The 23,155-nt window shown below is 46.2% G+C and overlaps 1 protein-coding gene and 1 pseudogene across 3 annotated transcripts in view; both read right to left on the bottom strand.

Moving 5' to 3' along the window:
• Positions 1-20,963, bottom strand: part of LOC149348342 (uncharacterized) — a 358,890-nt gene extending 337,927 nt beyond the window's left edge. Inside the window, exons 1-3 of one of the 3 annotated variants that reach the window (XR_016292740.1) lie at positions 20,877-20,963; positions 10,593-10,697; positions 8,311-9,750 (exon numbers count right to left, since the gene is read on the bottom strand). Coding sequence is in view for 1 of the 3 variants with exons in the window: in XM_089588078.1 (XP_089444204.1) it covers positions 20,877-20,888 (12 nt within the window). In the remaining 2 variants the exon portion in view is untranslated. Of the gene's footprint in view, positions 1-8,310; positions 9,751-10,517; positions 10,698-20,876 lie in introns of those variants that run through there. The other 2 variants (XR_016292739.1, XM_089588078.1) reach the window with 2 other exon arrangements.
• LOC149348343 (uncharacterized) lies at positions 16,552-19,249 on the bottom strand (annotated as a pseudogene).
• Positions 20,964-23,155: the final 2,192 nt, after the last annotated feature.

Here is a 23,155-nt window from a genome sequence, read left to right as displayed (position 1 = left end):
GATCAATCATTGAAAGGAAAATATTGCTCAGAACCAGCGCAACACAGGAACCAATACAAATACCTTTCTTCTGTATAAACAAACCACTCTCGAACTCTACCACTGTAGCATTAAGGTAAAATTCTAACAAGTCATAAAATTATCTAGTGACACAGCAGCTGCGTTTTGAAAGGACGTAACCCCACTTTCCTCAATGCATGCTTGTACGGCTTTGAACAATTCCTTATGGGGAATGGAATAGAAAAGATCTTTCGCATCAACAGAAAAGAAATGCCCTATTTGCTGCTTATATTTAAGAAATTCAATGATATCCAAAGAGTTTTTTGTTGCGAAAGGATCAGTGACCCCAATCTGGTTAAGATGCTGCAAGGGGAACTGACTCACAAGGCGTTGCCAAGATCCTCGTTCGCTTACAATGCAACGGAATGGTACATCCTCTTTGTGGGTCTTAGCTGTAAAAAACATGCGAAGACTTTTGCCCTTGCAGTCACTTACAGACTTTGCTAACCTTTGCAGTTCCAACTCATTGCAGAGGGCGACGGCTCTTGACTTGGCCTTCACGGGCTTGAGTTTTGACGGTTTAAAGTTCTTCTCAACGGCACAACAGGCTTTTTCATTATAAACCCCCTTTGGCACCACCACAAAACCACCTTCCTTGTCGGCTTGCAGCAAACAAATGTCGTTCTCTTTGAAGTAATTCACCACTTTGTTCACCGTAGACCCATATCCGCCGCCTCTCTTGGGAGCCGTCCTAGCCAGCGCGTCCACTCCTTCCAGCAGGCATCGCTCACGATCCTCCGGCGGTGCCTTCCCATCCACTCGCCCGTTCAGAGCCAGGAGCTCATGAGCCACTGTAGTTGGCTCAAGACTGAACTTCGGTCCTTCTGCCTGTAGGCAGCGTCACTCCTCTGTCTCCCATCACCTTCCTCGTCAGATGTTTCAGTGGACGTCAGGGCACAATGTGACTGGTGAGGAAGCCCACGGCATTTAAAAACAGTATGTCTGTACACCTTGTGACCGTTTAATGACGGTAGTCTGCACAGCTGAAAATAATTTGAAACAAAAAATAAAAAAACAGCCAAGATGTAAATATGCTGTGATCTAGTCTTTCCATATTTACGTAAGGCTGAACTCTAACTAGTTGGACAAACTGCACAAAAAGTATAACGTGAAATAGTAGAAAACAAGCAAGCAAAAATGTTTACCACCTGTTGCTATCTACAGCTGATGTGAAGCACATGCATTATACAGAAGCACAGCGCATGGCTAATAAGCGCTGCGCTGATTGACTAGAACAGTGTCCACAGTTACTGTTAGATTTTACCCTCAAAACTGACTCATGCCATAACCCCTTTCTTCACATATATGTTTTTCTGTTTGCTTTTAGACATAAGCTGTTATCCTTTTGTTATATCTCAGTGTCCCTTTTTTTCTATCACACACCTTTGCACAAAACAAGTAGCAGTGTCAGGAATTGGTAGGAGGTAACCAGTATTATCACATGCAGAAGGACACACGATATAATCGACACATACCCAGGGTCCGACAAATTATTGATGTTTGGACTGCCACATCTGCTTGCAATTCCGGGTGTGGCATGCAACTTGATGCTCCTGCGACAAAGCTTGTCATATGTTGATTCAGAGCCCACTTTTCTAAAGAAGTCATGAAACAACAGCAACAGGCACTGTGTTAACAGGCACTATGTTGATGGTGTTTGCATGAGTCGCATGCGTCTGCTCCAGTGCAAGCAAGAAGACGACAAATGCTGTTCCAAAGATTAATGAAGGACCTAGGTTACAACATGACACACACAAATACATGGTAGCAGAGAAATGCACACTCTGGCACTGGTATCTGACTGACACTTAGCACGTACCTGCTGAAGCGTCTTGCAAGCATACAGGTGGCTTAGAATAATTTTTCCCTTCTCTCAAATCTCCTTGAATTCGTTTCACGTGCTCAACTTGTTCATATTTCCCGTCCTCTTCAGCTCCACAATCTCCTGTTGGCTCAGGCACAACATCACTGAGGCAGGCAGCATGCTCTGTTGCTTCTAGCGCTGCTTGTCGCATGTCCTCATTCAAGAGCTGCCCAACGAACTGCATTAAAAAAAGAATGATCAGTCAGAAAGTTTCTCTGACACAAGGAAACACATGCATGCCTTTACCACCCTATTTGCATATAGCGTAAATGCTGGAAGCATATTACAGCAAAAATAAGACCGGATAAAGACTAATCATTTCGAATATGTGGCAAAAGAATTGATCTGGGATGGCAGTAATTTGCGCAAAATGGTGCTTCATATATTTGAGACCATAAACCCTTATAGACCTTTTCAACAAGCCTCCAGGGGCGCTGCCATTTTTAAATCCCTGGTAGGAAAAGCAAGGACGAGGGCGACGCCCAGCGGTGATGCCATATTGGACTGCAAGAAGTTCGTCACGTTCATGTGTCTGCGATTGTTTACGTGTGGTTTGTTACTTCTGGCCTTGTTTTGGGAGTAAAAAATCTGCAAATCGATGCTTATACGAGCATTTTTTGTGCCCCAAGACTTTGAAGAAGACTTGCGCTTGTGAATATATGAATAACGGGCCGTTTTGTTCACCGTGAATGATTGGTCGATAGCATCAGCGCATACAGCTGTTGACACTCCACCGTCATGCGTGACGGGGACCAAGCCAACCAGGCCTATTATTATCGGCGGTAAGATGACTGCTTATACAGTTTAGTTACAATAAATATTCACTCCATACCATTTTCTGCATCTTGTATGGCTGATACAGCTGATGCGGATGCTCAGCTGCTGACCCTAAAGACGCAGGTTTGATTCCAGCTGTGGCGGTTACATTTCGATGGCGTCTCCAATACGGCGTGTTTCTCACCTTGAGTCGCTTTGAGACGTTAAAACTCAAACCATCATTCTGGGCTGACACGATACTGCGCATCGTTTTTTACTTCTACAGAAGCCGAGAAAGAGAATTTGTGATCTTAAAGTTGCCATGCCCGTGACGCTGAGTACTTCAGATGATTGTTGCATGCACGTCATCTTTCGGAGAAATGTAAGCGAGTGCAGTGAGTGGATGAGCTTCGTGCAGCGTTTAATATTCGGCATGCATGTCGCTGTCAATAAGCAAATAACGCTCTTGCCATTCTGAAGCCTAGCAGAGAGCATCAGCTCGCGGTAATCAACTTGTGTCGTCGCTTTCAGCTGTAATTAGAAGGGTGTACCGAATCACTATGTGGGAGTTGAATAAAGCTATGGAATGGATAACGTGGCCTGTATCACAGTCCGTCTAGAGAAGAAAGCCTCGCTTTTGACCAAGTTTTATTCCTACTGTCAGGCCATGGGAAGGTTAATGGTGCGGTGGGATACAAATGTTTGGTTTTTAACTTCCCAAAGCGACTCGGGCTGTGAGACGCTGTAGCTGAGGGCTACAGAAATTTCGACAACCTGGGGTTCTCTAATGTGCACTGACATCGCACAGAACATGGGAGGCTTGCTTTTCGCCCCCATTCAAAAGCGGCAGCCGCGGTAGGGATTCCTTGAGCACAGTATCAGATTCATTTTAAAACCAGAGAAAAGATGGAACACCGAGAAGAGCAAAGCCTCTTCTTGTGCTCTTCTGTATGTTCTGTCCTTTGACTGGTTTTAAAATGAATGAATCAGTACCAACTTGCCCAGTCATCTACCTTGTTGGAACACAGTAATCGACCATCCTAACCACTGTGGCTCACAAATGCAGAATAGGAAAGGACTCCTCTTTCAGTTTTTATCTGCGCCGGAAGCAACACTTAAATTGACAGTCAAGCGGAAAATAGTCACACACACTCGCCATACATGCACTCGTAGCCATGGCTTGTAGCGACATGCCAGCTTCCAATGCAGTCCAGACAGAATGGGCAACATTGAGTGGTGCGTTACTCTCGCCGCCAGCAAGTTACTCTTGGCCTCTTGCCGCTTGGTCTGAGGCTTCTGACTGGAAGATGGCACTCGCCGTGTTGAAAAGGTGTACAGACAGTAAAATAAATGCACAGTCACACTCTGTATGACCAGCAACATTCTGGTGGCCACCTTATCCTGGTTTCCGCTTAATAGCAAATGATGCTGCACAGCATTAAGTATGCGGGCGCACTGCTGGGCAGCTATGTACAGACTTGGCAGCAGTGCCCGACTCGCATGGTTTCATAATGTGAGCTCACAACACCTGATGCTTGTTGCAAGTCCTACCATGCGCGATATTACATCACAAGTGACAGCAGTTACGATTTGGCCCCTTTGAGCTCTACCTACACTGACCAAAGTTTTAGCACTGGCGTACGGTAAATATGCATGCTAACTACAGTAAATACAACCATGCGGCAAATTGAGCTTGGCAAGCATGCACAGCAATGGTAGCTACGGCAAAGCGTGACGCCGTTGGCCATACCAGAGGTACGAAGGTGCTAAAACTCCTTAATAGTTGCTGTGCAGACCCGATAACACTTATCTAGAGCACTCGAGTGGTGCTGTGTGGAGGAAATAAATCGTTTCTAGAGCAGGTACCGACTTTCAAGGCCAATATTTGCGCTCATGCACAGCCCATAGGAAAGCAGCTGCAATAAGGTTTCACTTGATTTGCTCCGAAGCACTGTTCAAGCTCTCAAGAGAAGTTTATTTATTTATTTACAAAATACTGCAGCCCGAGGGCCAAGCAGAGTGGGCAATATAACAACAGCCAAAGATCACACCAAACTTCAAAAAAAAAAGAAAGAAAACAGACAAACACTACAAAACACCTGTATGATCAACAAACATCAAGGCAGGCAGAAGTAAAAGGTTGCTGTATGAACAACATTGTCAAAAAGAAAAAAACAGGAAGAAATGTTATAAAACACCAGACGTAGGATTCCAAACAGAACTCAGATGAGAGGGGACAAGCGTTCTTCAAAATCATGAACATTACGCGCGGAAAAGACGAAACCTGGCAAGCTGTTCCACTGAGCGATAGTGCGAACAAAAAAAAGAGTTTTTAAAGAGGTTTGTACGGGCAAAGTACGGCGTAAGGCTGCGGTCATGAACGTTCCTAGTATGTCGGGTTAAGCGTGGGCGCAGGTAGTCCTTGGAAGAGAAATTAAACTGTTGGTGATAAAGTGAAAAAAGAAATTATAACCTAGCGAGTGCTCTTCTTTTTTCCAAGGATGGAATATTATTTACAGACATAATGGCAGACGGTGACGCATTCCCATGATAACTGTTGAAAATGAACCGGATTGCTTTTCTTTGTATCATCTCTAGTGAATGTATATCTTTTTTGAGAAATGGATCCCATGACGCTGTGATCGGTCTGTCTTTTTACACGGCACAGTTCTTTCGCTTTTCAATTACTACGAAGCTAAACACATACGCACCTCTCTCCGTCTCCTCTTTTCAAAAGCAGCGGTGATACTTTCTCCCTTGCGGTTTCTAGAGAACACGGATGGCACAGCGTCATGCTTCAGGCGCCGCCGTTTGAGAGACATGCCGAGGCTCCGCAGCAGAGCGAGACTTGTTTCATGGTCACTATCGACGAAATGGTCCGAGCAAAGAAAATCGCGCTTGGCAGCTACCCACGTTGGTTGTGATGGCTGAGCCGCACGTATCCATGTCCGTCGTAGTTTGGCGTCCTTTGGAAAGGAGTGTCATGGTGTGTCTCCGCCGAACCCGCCTTTCATACAGCCTTGAGCCCGGCAGTGCCTCGGCATCTTGCTTCGTTGATCGGGCAAAGAACTCAGAACACAAGAAACTCAATGCGCCGAAGCAACGATACCATCGACTCGCCCACTCCGCGGTTGGATGAGGGCCTGAGACTTTTGGATTGGATTTGGGGCTTATCCCTTTTTAACGGGCGGACATTAACGTCCTAGCGAAATTTGTGACCCTTCAGTCCACTCCAATTTTCAAGGCTGCGCTTTGTTGTTTCGACCGCTCTGGCCTTGGTAATGGCTTCCTGGTTGTTCATTTTGCTGTTGCTCGCACTGCCCTCTGCCGGTTGCCCTGTGTCAAAACCTAGCGCCTGCGGAAGGGTACATCCACTCTGCTGGCAAGGGTGGAGCGATCGACATGACAGCACCACATGCTCGATCGTCTCCTCTTCCTGCCCACACATCGTGCACAAGAAGACCGCATTGTCCTGTCCGGCAATCCGGGCTTGCCACTTCGTCGTGCGCAGCACTCCTGCCCGAGCCTCGAAGAGTAGGGCACTGCCAAGGGAGTTGTCGTAGAAGCGTTCCTGCGCAATCTCTCGTTTGTGCGCAGAATACAATCCGAGAGCTGGCTTGGCTTCTGCGTTGGTCTTCCACAGCGCTGTCTCCGTCGCCACTACACGCTGCCGCACCTTCCCTTTTCTCCAGCAGGTGCCCTCGGTGTCGGTGATCGTAGACAGTGGCACACCGTATTTGCTTCTCAACGCTCGTACCCTCCTCTTCCAGCGCGTGCACATACCAGAGTACAGCAGACACCGCTGTACTTTATGGGCCCAGCGTTCCTCCCCAAGCGTCCACGAGCGCATCTCGAAATTGAGCTTCGCCGTCGCCTCCCGTGCCTTGAAGGTGGACCACCCCACGTCTCCCTGGACGGCCTCGTTTGGGGATGCATGGTACGCCCCCAGAGCCCGCCGTCCCACCTCTCTCTGTTGTCGCTCCAGAAATTCACGGGTCCCCGATGAGAAACATAGCACAGCATTCGCATAAGTCAGTCCCGGCACCATCACCGCCTTCCAAATGGTGCGCAGTATTTCCAGTCTGTTGAATGACCATAGCGCCTTGGCTCTCAGGACACATTGGTTCCGAAGCGCCTTCACGCGGAGGCCACACTCATATAGCTCCAGGTATGCCCGCTGTGTCGTGAGCTCTATTCCAAGGTATCTGTAGGAATGCGCCCACGGTAGCTCACGTCCCTGTAGCAGCAGCTTCGGCTCCACGCCCGTCGGGACATGGGACCAGCACAACACTGCGCTCTTTCGTGCACTGAATTGGAGACCTAGTAGCACGCTTTGTTGCCTCAGTGTGGCCACAACGTTAGCTTCTAACATTGCCTTAACGTGGCTAGCGTCCTCTTTTTGCCACGTTAACGCAACATACATAAGACAACGTTGAGACAATATTGCTCCAATGTTACATCAACTTTCAGTCAATGTTAAAGCAACTTCTGGAGACAATATTAATGCAACATTGCTACAACATTTTCTTAATGTTGACACAACTTTTTATTTGCACACATGCAACATTCCCACGACAATGTTTCTGCAATATTGGTGCAATGCTGTCATAATGTTTCAGAAACTTTCAGACAGCATTCTAAATTACTGAAATATTTCAGCTACCAATGGCTGCTGCTCAATAAAGTGATCTCTTGAAAGGCTAAACTGTGTACAATGGCATCGTCATACCACAATGGTTACAGCAGCTTAAAGGGTCAGTCTACTCACCGAGATGAGTGTATAAATAATGGCATATTCTGGTAGTTGGCACCCTATAACATCAATAACGAGGGGTCTGCGCCCGGTTTAGGCAGCAATTTATATTTTATTTCGGCGTTAAAAGTCGCGTAAAAGAGCATGGTGGCGACCCCAAACGTTCATTTTGTTCAAGAAAGTGGTAGTCTTTTTTTGTAGAAGCATAAGTGAATATACTACGTACCATTTGTATGCCCCAATGTCAGAAAAACGCACGTTTTGTTCTAGTAAACTGTAGAAGGCGTACCGCTCGCTTTTTCTGTAAATCACATGAATATTTATAGTTACACGTACGCAAAACGCAGGCACATTCGCACTTTTAGTTCAGCGTATGCTAGCAGAGACGCAAAAATAAACTCAGCATATAGTGGCGCCATCTGGTCGTCAGGACGGGAACCATTGCTGTAAACAAACCGACTCTCCACTTAAGCCTAGGAGCGGCAGAATCGTCACTCTAATTATTAAAATAAAGCAAATTTATCTCTTATATGTTTTCTTATAGGCGAGATGAGACGAAGCGAAAGACAGACGCCCCATTTATGGCCAGTGAACGCACTGAAAAAGGCAGCAACAACGAGAATTCAGTCCGAAGCGAGAGGTCCGGCTTCGACAGGCGCCGCCATGTTTGTCGCCGCGCGGCAGAAATCCAGATGGTTGCCAGATGAGACTACCATCTCATACAGATGTGTTCCCACATTAATAAATTCTATTTTAAAATGTTCTACCGCACTCCTTGGCACCACAGCTGGCTAAACGGTAATTTGAGTAAAGAGCTATCGGTTGCCGCAAAGAAAATATGGTCAATAAAATTCAGTAGACTGACCCTTTAAGGTCACAAGAATGAGCAATTGAGCATTACTCCTTGCTACACAGTAATGCGGTGCTTGCTATAGAATACAAACACAAGACTGCACTGCACAACACATTGTTTTTCCATACTTTTCAGACCGCTTACTCTAAATAAATCCTTAAATGTAACATTCATCAGCTCTCTACCAGTGCTCCTATCGTTTAGATGCAACAAGATTCCATGACATGGTTCTTCTGACAATTAGTCTGATTTATTTAAATTAGCAGAAATATAATTTAGAAAAAGGAAGCAGACTTATGAAAAGGTCTTTAAACCTCCTGCCCCTAGCTACCCGCCGTAAGCACTTCCGCATCTGCCTGTTCCATAAGATTTTCTACTCCAATTTTCAACTTCGCTCTCGATGGATTCAACCAGCACCGTTCATTTCTCACCGTCGTGATCATCAACACAAGGTCACAGTGCCTCATTGTAACACAGTGACATGTGCGCAATCATATTTTCCGCTAACCTCTAAAGAATGGAATTCCCTACCCGCATTATTAACTAGCATCACTGATTCAACTGAATTTAGAAGAATACTTACCACTCTGATTACATAATGATCGCTTTTGTATTTTATTGTAGTGTTGTGTTCTCCACGTACTAGTATTGTTCTTAAACTATTTTATTAATCTGTTCCGTGTTAATTTTGCTCACTTCTTTTTATCCTGCCTCAGTTGTTCTATAGTTTTGTATGAATTGTGCTTTGTTTATTTTTCTTGTTATCAACTGCCCTTCCCCTCTGAAATGTACTCTGTACCCTGAGGGTATCACAAATAAATAAATAAATAAATAATACACTCAACATTTACACAAACACATTGGCATAGCTTGAAAAATGCAACACGTGGGCTTACACTTTCACAGATATGGTTTATTTAATTACTTTATAAAGAAACTTGCAACAAATCTAAAAAACACACATGTGAGCTACTGAAGAACAAGAACCAGAGCTAATGTTTTAAACAGTTACTAGGCACATTACCATAGCAGCATGAAAATGCACACACACCTCTCAACTGGCATGTTATAAATACAAAACACTTCAGCAAACTATTTACACAACAACAGCACACCTTGAAAACATGCACCACCTGAACTTTGTATTTCCCAAATATAAGACATTAATTCTGTGCACAAAATTGCAACATATAAACAAAGTAGCAGTGCAACCTAGTTGGCCATTCAGAAAGAAGGAGCAGAGGTATTATGAACAGAAGAGTTAGTTGTTGGGCTGGTCAACATCACTGATTTAAGTTCATAGTTTTCCAGCCCTACGGAACACACACACACAGATACATGAGCCGCCGCGGTGGTTAAGTGGTTATGGTGCTCGGCTGCTGGCCTGTTAAGATGTGGGTTCTATCCTGGCCGCGGTGGTTGCATTTCGATGGAGGCAAAATGCTAGAGGCCCGTAAATGCAATCTGCACGATAGAGATCTAAAGAATGAGGAGAGGTTCCAAACTTGTCGAGCACTGCAGTGGTTGTACAGAGATTTTTAAGTGTGAAGATCAATAGCAAAAGCAGACCACAAACCACATGTGAAGCGACAGAGATGCATCATATTGAAAAAGCTGGTTCACAATGTGCGAGCAATACTTCAATTGTATCATATAACGCAGAAATGATGTTTCTTTCATAGTTTTTATGATAAAAGTGCAATAAGTTTGTTTTTTTTTCCTGCAGCACTGGTCTGAGGGCATTTAAGCAGTGTCTGCGCCGTTAAATAACCAGTTGTTAGTGAGCGCTGTGTTTTATCTTTCTTCCCAACTTCAGTAAAACGGCAAGTTGGTACATACTTGAAGAAAACAGTGCAGCAACAGGCACAAGAGAGAAGATTGGACAGGTGCAATGTTTATTGAAAAGGAACACACAAAATATACTCACTTTACAACCAAGAGCGCACATGAGCTGCATGAACAGCACTGATAAGCTATCAATTTCAGTCATGGTGGTCAAGATTCAACAGTTCACAGTCATGAACAACCGTCTGTCCTTGTTCATGATTGTGAACTATTGTATCCTGACCACCATGACTGAAGTTGACAGGTTATCAGTGTTGTTCACGCAGCTCATGTGCACTCTTGGTTGTGAAGAGAGTATATTTTATGCGTTCCTTTTCAATAATAAACCTTCAGTTGCTAGTCAGCACCTGTCTCATCTTCCCTCTTGCCCCTGTTGCTGCGCTGTTTTCTTCAAGTATCCTTATTTGGTCATGCACCGTTGCGCTGGAAAACTACAAATTTAAAATACTGTCAATGTTTACCTGAACAATTTAGCACGTCTAAAATATGCTTGTCTTCTGGTAGCCTCCAGCTGCTCACGATGATGGTCTCTTCTAATTCATGATGTCACAAGCGAAGCTACATCCCTGCAAAAACAAAAAAGAACCAAAAATTTCCCAACATAAGCATCTTGGTGGGCACACGTCTAATAACAAACCTTTTACACTCCTCAAAGAACACAGACATTGGACAGCTCTGTACAAAGAACTTATGTCCAGTCACTTGGCTCAAACCAAAATAGTGAGAAAAAAAAACCGCCCTTCCCTGGCACCGTGAGCATATTTTAACAGCCTGAGCAACAAATTGTTCTGAAAGTGGCTAAAGAATGCATTCATTACAAAAAAGACATCGACTATTCATGCCACCTAAAATTCCTCAAATGCAAGCAAATAATATACAAACAAAAATTCCCATTCCCGCACCTCACAGCAATGGCCAGTGCTGCTGTCTCGCTTGAATCCTGCCTTACAAGCGGACCTACTGGTGCCAGCCATGGGGACGGCCATTCAATTGCTTAAAACCACAAGGGCGTTTGTAGATGAAAGGCGCGGCTGGAGGTGGTTCCACATCACTCCCTTTGTCTTCCCTCAATTGTGCCATGGCAGGTGGCCGACAAAGTAAACCGAGCGAAGAGGGCAGGCCCAGCCTATAGTCTTTTTCAGCCTCACTGCTGTGCACAATTGGAAAGGCAAAGTTGCTAACGGCCGATTCTTCCGGGGCTACATAAGCTAGATCACAAACTTATGATGGGTGCAGGGGTCACGTGGATGCAGCTAGCACAGGAAAGGGCTAATTTGGGGAATATGGGAGAGGCTGTCGCCCTGCAGTGGGTCTAGTCTGGCTGATGATGATGAAGGATGATTGAATACCAACGAATATTTCTCTTTTCTTACCCTTGGCGCAAATCGCTGCACAGTCCCATAAATGTTGGTTATAAGAGTATACATCTGATTGGGAATGAGAGGGCAAAAACTAAACTACTGGCATGATGCAGCAGCGTCAGTTTCGAGTGAAAGAATAAATTCTGGTTCCTTGCTTAAAATGCCGCTGGATTCATGCTATCTTACAGTAGAATGCATGAGAACTGGTGTAATGCCCTCGCACAAAGTGCAGACGTTAAGGAACATGCACATGTTCTTCCAGAGAACGAAAAATTCCAAAGTAGTGGTAATGACCATCGGTCATCACTGCTGGGTCAGCATGCCTCTGCGTCTTTAGTAATTTTCTAGCATCCGTGGGTAACTCTGGATGGTATGGCTTCTGCACTTTAAGCAGGGAATGCAGGTGAGAAGCAGGCTATTAAAGGCCCACACGCGCAAGTCGTGCTCTAGACATTGAGTAGCGGCACCAGACTCAAGTGTCATCCTATCTTCGTAAACCACCAACTCCTCTATGTCAGAATTCCGTGACAACTCTTATGGCTCGTTCACACTTGGGCATTCGGCGGCGAGAGCGAGCGGAATCCGCTGCCGCGGGAGAGAATCCGCCGAAATACGCCGCGGAATGCCCGTTCGGTCAAGGACCGATTTTCGCCGGCGGAAAAAATCCGCCGACTGCCATCAGCCAATAGGACGGCACCCGCGGGCTCCGGCAGTTTGCAATATGGCGTCGGTGTGCGCGAGTGCTTCCATGGCCATATCTCCAGCCACAACCGAAATGCTCATCGACGCAGTGAAAAATTATTCGGTTCTGTACGACAAGCGGCATCCAGAACACAAGAACAATCTTCTAAAGGATGACCTTTGGAACAAGATCGGCGCCGAACTCGGCATGAGCGGTACGTACGCATCTCTTGTTTACTATGCCCGCACAGAGTATGTCCCAGTTTGTTGCCACAGTGCATGGGTTACTCACGCCATGAACTTGCGAGGGATTTAGTGTGCATTTTCCCGTCACCAAACTTGTCCGATGAGGCTGTCCGATGGCGTGCGTAGCTTCGGTGAAGTGGTAATATGCCGCGATATGTGTGCTAACGGTAATGGCTTCTTGAAAACTTTGTTAGCAAGCAGGCGAATATTTCCTCAGATGAACCACTTATTATTACCGGATTATAACGATGCATAAAAACCTGTGGCTCGCCCACAGCTGAGTCTCTCGGAATGCGGATGGTGTTCTGCTTACGCTTGCTTGGCTGGGTACCTTTCCTCGAAAGCTCAATGAATTCGCCAAACGCGCAGAAACGAATCAGTACATCAAGTTTTAAGTGCAATACATTCAAGAACCGCAAACCAACTGCATGTGTTGTGGAATGTACAATCACGATGAAAATCACTGCGAACAGCAGAACGCGTACGCGCCCCCGCTGTCATCGCGGTTGTGCGCAAAGCCCAGATTGCACGTTTGTGTTTTTAACCATCCGCTAACCGCCAGGAAAATTTTGCGGTACGCGAGTACGCGTAAAAAAAATTATTTCGGTATCGCCACATAATCTACGTCACCTGAAATGTCTCAACGTATGAGGGGACGTGCACACTCGTCAGCTGGTAACCCTACGGGACTGGGTGACGAGGCAGAGCTAGAATAATTTCTTTTCTGAGAGCATGCATCCCGTAAACTTTTGCTGCCGATTTACAATGTTCGCGCAGCCAAGGCTTCCTTTACGGTCACTGCCATGCCTATGGTATATGCTGCATGTTTGTGGATCGATGCAAAACCAGATCATTGCATGCGTATATAGCTAAGAAATAGTGTGAACATGAGTTCTTTATTCCAGGGATGACCTGCCAGAAGAAATTTAAAAACTTAGAAGACACTTTTCTTAAGTGCCGCAATCAGATAAAAAACAAAATGAAAAGTGGTGCAGGAAGGAATGACATCCCAGTCATAAAGTGGAAACATTTTGACTCCATGATGGCTATTATAGAGCCAGTTTCACGGCAACCAATGTAAGTTCAGTAATCATGCTGTTTGTCTTGAAATCTGTTGCGTGTTTTGGAATTGGGCAGTAGCTGAGGGACATATGCCTCAGATAAGGGTTTGCATACACTCCAACAGAGAAACGAGAATGTACTTTCCTACACCACTAACATTACTGTGGACATGTTACTGCAGTTATGTCAATACTACAGCAGAATGCTTTTCTCATGTTGACAACCCCTTTAGGTAACCTACCGAAAGTGAACTGACACAACAGGCTCTCTCAATATGAATCGAAGTTTGGGCATTCAATTATTTATTACTCTATCATTATGTGTGACAAGCAAACTTTTTCCTGTTTCTTAGCTAGTTTCCCTCCTTGTGTATAATATTGGAAACTAATTTTCAAATTTAATATGAATTAACAAAAATTCCTTCTTTTTCTGCAATATGGTTTTCCTTTTCATATTGAATGGTCCTGTTGATTTGTAGCATGAAGTGCCTTCACGCGAATGCACTGATGCAGAACACCCCTTTTTTCAATGCAACTCTATATCTTGTGCAAGATATTAGAGACTCCATGTCGTATTGCTGTGCTTGAACTTGGCTAATAAATGCTTTGTCTTAAAACTTTTTCAGCCTTTGCAGCAATGTGAGATTTGCCACTGTACAAGAGTGAGTTATAACACTACTTTCAACTATTAGCACTGTGTGAGCGTTAATATGAATGGGAACCTCACATGAAGCATGTTCTGAAGGACACAAATACAGCCATTGTCAACAATATACAGCCCCTATGATTCATTTCTGAGGCGTGTTTTGGGGCATGCTGAACCCTTGGAGATCCAGAATGAATTCAGTGTGCAAACAAAAGTTTGTCTCCCCTACTAGACATTTGGAACACGGAAGATCACGGCAAAGAAGCCGCATGGCACAGCACGAAAGCAAGTCAGATCATTTGAGCTATATATTTTATTTGACAAAGCCTGTACACGTAACTAACTTCAATATGCCCTGAAGCAGGTAGGCATTCACCACTCCTTTCACATTAAACAGCACTCACTACATGTGTGTTAAGTAGGTCTGCAGTACTGTTTGAAGCCAAAGCTTTCTTTTGTACTCTGAACTGAACACACACTTTACCTTCAACTCACATGTCAATAGAGGGGGGTAATAGAAGCGTTTATTGTCATTACAGGCATCAGGTGGAGTCAAAAGTAACCTCAGTGTAGAAAAAAATTTCTTTGTTACAGGCTTGAACTATACACATAAGTAATAGGCAGAGAATTTCTTCTCTTGCTTTGCTAGAACGTAGTTTGTTTTGAAACAGTATGTCAAACTACAAATTACAGGCTTGAACTATATACATAAGTAATAGGCAGAGAATTTCTTCTCTTGCTTTGCTAGAATGTAGTTTGTTTTAAAACAGTATGTCAAACTACAAAAGTGCCAACACCCAAAGGCATGCATAACACGAAAGCCACTTGCTATGATTAGTTTTTTTGGTAGCAAGGACAAGAAAGGAACAGGAACTCATGACAGAGTTAAGCCACGATGCAAGGATTCTTGTCTAAAGCATTGGTTGGTGCATGCAAGCTTGCTTCATGGCACACTACATGATACTGCATGAGTGAATACATACATTTACTACAGGACCGCAGTTCCAGACCACGAGATTGAAATCACTAGAAGAATAAGAATGGAGCACAGTGCATTCGGCAGGCGCTCTCAGGTTATGAATGGCAACTTACCAATATGCCTCAAGAGGAAAGTGTGTAACAACTGTATCTTACTGATCCTCACATATGGGGCAGAAATGTGGAGGCTAACAAAAAGAGTCCAGCTGAAGTTGAGGTCAACGCAGTGAGCCGTGGAAAGGAAAATGATAGGTGTAACGCTAAGAGACAGGGAGAGAGCAGAATGGGTCAGGAAACACACACGAGCTCGTGACACCTCAGTTGAAACAAGCAGGACATGTAATGAGATAGCAGGATAACCGATCGTCATTAAAGGTAATGAATTGGATTCCGAGGAAAGGTAAGCATACCAGGGGGCAGCAGAAAGTTAGATGGGCGGATGAGATTAGAAAGTTTGCGGGGATAACATGGCTGCAGTTAACACAGGATCGAGTTAATTGGAGATATGGGAGAGGCCTTTGTCCTGCAGTGGGTGTAGTCAGGCTGATGATGATGATGATATGATCCTGCTGCAGAACTGCACATACAGAGGCTACTCAAGCAATTGAAGAGCCTCAGTCACAGGAGCTCCTTCACACTCCTGTAAGTCCAGCTGGACCACCTCGACCTACACGACCTGCAAGTGCGGAAAGTGAAAGGTGAAGAAAAACTGGTCACTACTGCATTACAGAATGGTAAAACAGCAATGTTGTCTTCATCGTAGGTCACTGCAAAGGAGCGAATTGGAAGCTGGGCTAGATGCCGAGTTGGACGCTCAGTTGGACATTGAAAGGTATTTTCCTTATGATAGCCTGCTGCTATTCATGTAGTGTACTTATGAAATTTTGCTAAATTGAGTTGCTGTCTTCTTTCTAGCACTCCTAAGCCAGCAAAGGCTCGTAAACTTGCGACCACCACAGGAAGGTAAAGTGAAAATGCTTTCAAACAGGATTAACTGTAATTTACACACAAAAATTATATTTCCAGCTCTTCAGAGGATATGCATCTGCAAGTAGCTTCGGTGTGCCTGCAACGATTATCATCAATGAAGTCGGAACAGCAAACACAAGATCTGCCACACCATTATTGCATGGCACTCGCTGTCAAACTGCGAAGTTTGAGCAAAGTGCAGCAGCTTGATGCCATGCATGAAATCGACAATGTTATGTACCCAAAAATGAGGGAAGCATTACTCTTTGATAATTAAATCTTTTGCAGTTATTTTCTAAACAGAGCTGTGATATGTTTCCTGAGTCTATGTTACCTAATATATTATATTCACCTGAGCACAATTAGGTGCCATGCATGACAATGAAAATAGGAGGCGAACTTGTGAAGCATGACAACTATTCGCAACTGTGAAGCGATTCATCTGCGAATAAAAATGTGATATTTTACCTGTTGAATCTTATTTCCCCCTTATCATGGACACTTGCCATGGTACTTTGCCCTCGCTGATAAGGTACTGGCACAATCTGTCCCTTACGTCATACGCAAGCCTGTAACATAAATGTGGTGTAAACACACGTCAAATAGAGAAACACTGTTACTGAAGCAAGTGATGCAAGTTTTAACAACATGCAAGCACAGTTCTGAAAAAATTACTGAACACCGGCATGCAAAAGACCCGCATTCAGCTGCAAGCTCTTAGTACCTGGTTGAGTTGCTGCCAGAGTGGGGCAAGCCCCTCAATGCAGAATTTGCACCATCTTCTGCCCTCCAACTTCCATCAATAACATTTCCTTGCCAATCAGTGCTGTCAGCTGTACCGGGCGGGCAATATGAAGATTGAGAAGTATGTGACTCCTTCATCAGGAAATTATGCAAGCCGATATTATTTTTCTGATGTTCTCGTCTTTTGCCTTGAAAGGGCGACGCAGAATGCGCCACCTCTGGGCCATAATGCCAAAGGCATTTTCAACAACCCTGCGAGCCCGGCTTAGACGGTAATTGAATATTCTTTTCTGGTGCATTTCTTCAAAAGCACTTGGGGCAGCGCTTTGACTGCCGGGCTGTGGTCCACTAGAACCACTGGCGGCAAACAGCGGATGAAAGCCTGTAATGTGAACCATGAGCAGAGAACAATTGAATACATTAAAAATTAACAAGCTGACAACAGCAATTCACTACAGAGTTCTGATGAAACACCGGCATGGACAGCATATATCAGTGACATGTCAGCCAATATGTCATAATATTGGGCCAAGTGATATTTTCTACTGCAATAGTACCGTCATGCAAGAAAGTTAGCTATGATTTTGGAATGAACAAGTTTATTATATAAGAAATGAGCCTTGAATATGTGGGACTAGCATATCGCAGGTCAATTTTAGCACTATATTCCGTCGGGCAGACATTCTTCTCGTTTCAGTGCCTTCAGCCCATTTTTCTGCTGCAATGGCTACTGTGCACCTCCAGCCAGAAGGTTTGCGAGCCCTGGGTCACTGAGGCATCGGTATGACTGCTCGCCCAGGCTCATGATTACCACTGCTACTAATTTAGTACATTATACCACTAAGTGATAGCTGGTGCCAGGTTTTAAACGTTGCTCTCATGCACATTGCTGTCAAGCTGCGGAGAAAGCGGAGGAAAACACCTTTGGCTAGCTTTCTTGTGGTTAGAAATCGAACGAAATACAGGAAGTGGTGAATCCCACTTCACACTTTCTTCAACGCATGTCGGCCTAAATGTTTCATGATAGTGCTTGTCAAAAAAGAGCTCAAGCATAGCTTCAAAGATCGGTGCTTTCTGCTACTGCAACAAAGTACTCATGCAAACATATTGATGAAGCTTACTTTTCCTGGAGTACGGACGCATCATACACGTTTTCAGGGGAAAAGCCTCATCCCCAACAAAAAAATAAGGCATATTGCCTGCTGTTCCCAGTGGCGCATCACGTGGGAGACCTCTCTGGTTGCTTTGAATTGATTCGTGGAGGGTACTGCGGCCAAATACTCCGCCATCAGACTCGCTCCCGAAGTGTCCAACCTCGACATAAATGAACCTGAAAAATGAAACAACAGGCACAGAATGTTTATGTAACTTAAAATGAAGATGTGAAATGGTGCACTTTATATAAGTGCTTTCATAGGCACGCCAAGTCAATTCACACCACACTTATACTTGTGCATGAATTTCAATCATATCACGTTGGCAGGCAGCTAATGCATGATACAGTGTGTACAGCACTGCAACAATGCACAGAGCTATTTTCATGTGTTCATTATAAGCATCTATCGCACATAAGGAAGTTTGCACCTCTTTATCCTTACATGTGGGCGTGATGGGTGTTTATGCAAGGCAACATTGACAAAAATATAAATGAAGTAAGCTCTTCGTTTCAATGGACCTGTTGATGAACATGCAAAGAGCACAGTTTGCTACCAAGGAGTTGTACCTGTAGTAAGCATCACTGATAGCAAGCAGTGATTTGCTGAAGAAGTTCTTGTAATTTCTGTCGAGGCTGCCGGAATTAGCAGGGCATTCAATGGCAACATGCCTGCCATCAATCGCACCCAAACAATGTGGCAAGTTCCATCGCTCTTCAAAGTCGTGAGCAATCTGAAAAATGAGGTGAAAGAAATAATTGACTCTCATACGTAAAGCAATCAGGGAGCAAGCTGAGATGCTTTAAAATTATGGATGTTAGATGGAAAGCGTAAAGAAGTTTCGGTGTGGTAGCCGTGAGTATGCCCAGTTATTTGATTACCTGCAACGACTCCTGAGGTGTTGTTGGGACCGGAACATATATCGGGCCAAGGATGTCCCAAATCGCTTGGCATGTCAAAGATATAATCCCACAAGTGGTGGAGCGGCCATTCAAAAAACAGAAGGACGACGACCGCATTGTATCACCGGCAGCTAAGAACCTGAAGAAAGAATTATTTCATGCAAGCAATGAGATCATGTGCATGTACACAATGCAGCAGTCTTCGATGATAGTGTACGGACTAATGCATTTGTTGAAGAAAAGCTATTACCTCACATTTTGAGCAAGTCGGTGCTCTGCCGGGATTGCTTTTCGAAACTTCGTGTCCCTCTTGCTGATTGCAGGTCCAACCAGCTCCAAGAGGGTGGCAGATACTCTTGGAGGCATCCTTAGGTAACTGAAAAATAAAGCAAAAGCAATAATTTGCCATATGCTGTAACAAAGGAATGAACAATAACTAGTTGTCAGAAAGGAAAGGTGCTGTAAATGGCAGACATTTTTGGTCACACCTGAAACGCGCAGGTGAGGGGGGGGGTGTCGAATCCAGAAGGAAGTGAGAGAAAGAAGAGGGAAATGCCGTAAGGGAGGGCTAGGGAATAATTTCGACCACCTGGGAATCTTTGCCGTGCGCTTACATAGGACAGCACACGGGCGCATACTAAGTTTAGCCTCCCATCGAAACAAGGCCGCCCCGGCCGGGTTCCAACACGGGTGCTCCTACTCAGTAGTAGAGCGCCTTCAACACAGACACTGCGGCGTGTCTCCATTTATTGTATTGGGGTTGACGTCCCTACGCGATACCGTAATAGATGGATACCGATGAAATTAGTTTAGACCATCTGAGCATTTTTCGACTGCGCTAAATCGGATTGCACACCTGCGTTTTTGTGGTTTGCCTTCACCGGATACGGCCTTCCCAGACGAGATCGAACCCGCGATTTTGCGATCAGCAGCCCAACACTACCGCGGCGAGTTAAAGAGTTTAGTAATTTATTTATTCACTGCTTCTTCTATTCACTCGATCACTTATAAACTGAACATAACCTGGACACTAAAAGAAAATGCATAGTGTTGTCCAAACTTACTCTCGGTAGTATTCCACGTCGCGGGAACGAAGAAGTGGCAACAACTTGCTGGCGTGGCCGAGCTCATCGCGTTGTAGGATCGCAGGTCGCACCCACCAGCGTCGTCGTCTCTTCTTAGGCGCCTCCCGCACTCGCTGTTGTTGGCGCGCGGCCAACAGCGAGTTTGCGAGAAGTATCAGGAGAATCTCCTCCTCTTCAGAATTTGTCATTGCTGATCAAGGCTCGTACTACGAACACGAAAGCAGCGCGCGCGAAAGCCCAAAAGTTCTAGCCGCGGAGACCGGTGAGCAGCCGCGGAGACGGGTGAGCAGAAAGGCGCGCGCGCGCGAAAATAACAGGTTATTCGGGCTGTCGTCAGATGGCGCCAGCAAAGATATCGTGACACCTCGTTATTCTCGGGAGTTAACGAGAGTTCACTGTCAAGCGGCGACATGCTGGCCCGGACGGCCGGGAGGAGTGTGAACGACGAAGCGTTTCGGCGGCGGCGGATTCCGCTCGCTCTCGCCGCCGAATGACCAAGTGTGAACGAGCCATTACGTTGCACTTTCTATGTCAGAGATGCTGTTAGCGGAGCTAAAATCCGACAAGTGAGAACTGCGGCTTTCAACTGCGTCCTCGGCTGGCGCTGATAAAGAGGATAAAACAACATTATGCGATGAAAAGGCATCTTGATACTGTTCTGCTCCTGTTGTGCATAATCTGCTACCATGACCATTATCAAGACTGACAACTGCCAAACAGTTTTCTAGTTCGTCGTGAACAGCCTCAGCTGTTCTTCGGCGTCGTTGCCGAAAGGACACTTCGCTTAGCACTTCATTCTCTTCATGATACAACGAATGTAACACTTTATCAAACTATCACGAAGGGCATGGGTACACTACTGGCTTTGTGCCAACAAGCAGCACAACAATGGAACATTGAAGTCTCGAAATCACTCACCATTGAGGTCATCCTCTGGGCAAGCCTTTGTTGTTTCAGCAGCGCGGGCACGGCAACCGCAAAAAAACTTGCCACGACTGCCGCTGATATGGTGACACCGCTGACAAGCAGGCTCTCGGAAGAGAAGCGTTTGCGGGACGGCAGGCTGGAAACGCTGATTGGTCGATGGGATGCGCTTCTCCGTGACGTTTTTTGACTTCGCCCTCGTTCTCAACCGGACATGGCGTCAGCGCGCCTTTCTCGACCTCTCCCTAGAATGTCGCGATTCCGCCGCTAGACTCGGACGCGAGCGGACGCTCTGTCGATGGGCTACGTCGACGACAACCGCTCACTCTCTACCTCGGTCACCCGATCTCCGACTCTGCGTGAATCAAGTATATTGAGGCAGCGTTCGCTACGGCTACTCACGTTTCCAAGGTGGGCCGATTTTTGCACCCATTATTGAGGCTTTTAAGAGCTTAGCGAGCCCAGTGGGGCGCTAGGCCTAGTTAGGCCTAGGCAGGCAAAGGCACCCCCGGCGGCCGAGGCCCGCTAAGAACCTCGGCGAAAATGACTGAACCCATGGAGGGAACGAATATTGACCCCGAGGAGCTGAAACAGCCCGGTCAGTGGTTTGTCAGCAAAAAAAGAGGAAAGGTGGTGCCGCTCGAGGACGAGGAACGCGCTGTCGCCGCTCAGCGAGAGAGAGAACTAGCCGCGTCCAAGCGCGCTGGCAAGAAAATGGCAGCAAAGTCGGTGGAAAGGCAGACAGTCAAGATACCAGACGGAGCTGAAAAAATTATTCTTCGCCCACGGGGTGGGGTTAGCCGCCTCCTTACACACGGCAGCCTAGAATTAGCGGAATTGATCGCTCGCACCGCCGGCGTCGATCTCGCCGAGGCTCAGGAGGACATTTTCTCTGTTAACACAAAACAACAGTCCATTCTCATCGCCACAACAAGTGACGAGAGGAAAGGGAAATACGTTGGGCTGCGCGTCCTCCAATTTGGCAGCGACAAAATTGACGTTTCCGCATACGTGGCTATGCCCGAGGACTGCGGGAAGGGTGTCGTGCACGACATTCCCTTACGCTTCACTGAGGAAGAACTTGTGCACCGACTCCGCACCATCAAGGGCAACCCACCCGTGCTAGGAGTCAGGCGTCTGGGTAAAAATTCAACCACGGTCCTAATCCTATTCGAAAATCCGGAGGTTCCGAGGTGGGTGAAATTCTCGCTTACGTGGCAAAGGTGCGCACTATACCGCAAAAAGTACGAGGTGTGCAATGCATGCGGACGCCTGGGCCACCGCGAAGATGTCTGCCCGGATCCCGACAATGTCAAGTGCCGAAGATGCGGCGCGGAGCGCCCGGCGTCGGGACATACTTGTGACGCGAAGTGTCAGCTGTGCGGCAAAAATCACCCGCTCGGCGACAAGAAGTGCAGGGAAATCTACAGGACTCCCTATCTGATCAAGAAACGGCAGTGGGAGCAAAAAATTAGCCAGCAACGGCAGCAGCTGCAGCAGCAGCAAACATCGGACGCAACACCCGAAGGCGATTGCAGAGGACGCTCAAAGGTCAGAGGAGGGGACACCCGCGGCCGGCGCGGAGATTCCCGAGGCAGTACCGGTGACTTTCGACTACGGAGCGGGGACTTCCCGCCACTGATGGACACTACCGGTCGAGGCCGTTCGAGCTCCCGTGGCAGAGGGCGATCCGGATCCAGGTCCGGAGCCAGGGCCAGTTCCCGTTCGAGCTCCCGTGGCAGAGGACGATCCGGATCCAGGTCCGGAGCCAGGGCCAGTTCCAGCTCCAGGGACGCGAGGAACCCGTGGGCCCCCCGGAAGAGAAGCCCGAGCGGGGACCGTAAAATCGTAAGTTTCAGCAGCGCGGCCTCCCAGGCGAAAGATGAGAAAGATAGAGAAATAGAAAATTTAAAAAAGGAAGTCGATGAACTTAAGAAGATCATTAAAAAACTCACTCAGGACCTTCACCGACCTCAACCACAAACATGCGCGGGGTCCCTCCCGTCTCAGCAAGCGTTTCCTTCAGGACAAGTCGCTAAATCGGCTCCCCCACCTCCGGCGTCAAACGTACTCACACCAAACGCGCCGCCGGCGACGGAGGAGGAAAAGATGGTCACTGAGCCGATTAGACCTCCCCCGCAGAAACGGAGGGGTGGGGAGACAGATCCAATGGTGGCATTAGAACAAAGGTTAGACGCGAAGTACCAGGCGAGATTCGAGAGGATCGAGACTGGCATGATCGAAATTATGGGTCTCCTAAATAAGATTCAGGA

The sequence above is a fragment of the Amblyomma mixtum genome, chromosome 4 (assembly GCF_055824585.1).
Source record: "Amblyomma mixtum isolate Tamu chromosome 4, ASM5582458v1, whole genome shotgun sequence".
Classification (NCBI taxonomy): domain Eukaryota; kingdom Metazoa; phylum Arthropoda; class Arachnida; order Ixodida; family Ixodidae; genus Amblyomma; species Amblyomma mixtum.
Note: the sequence above shows the minus strand (reverse complement) of the source record. Positions and strands in the feature narration are given on the sequence as shown.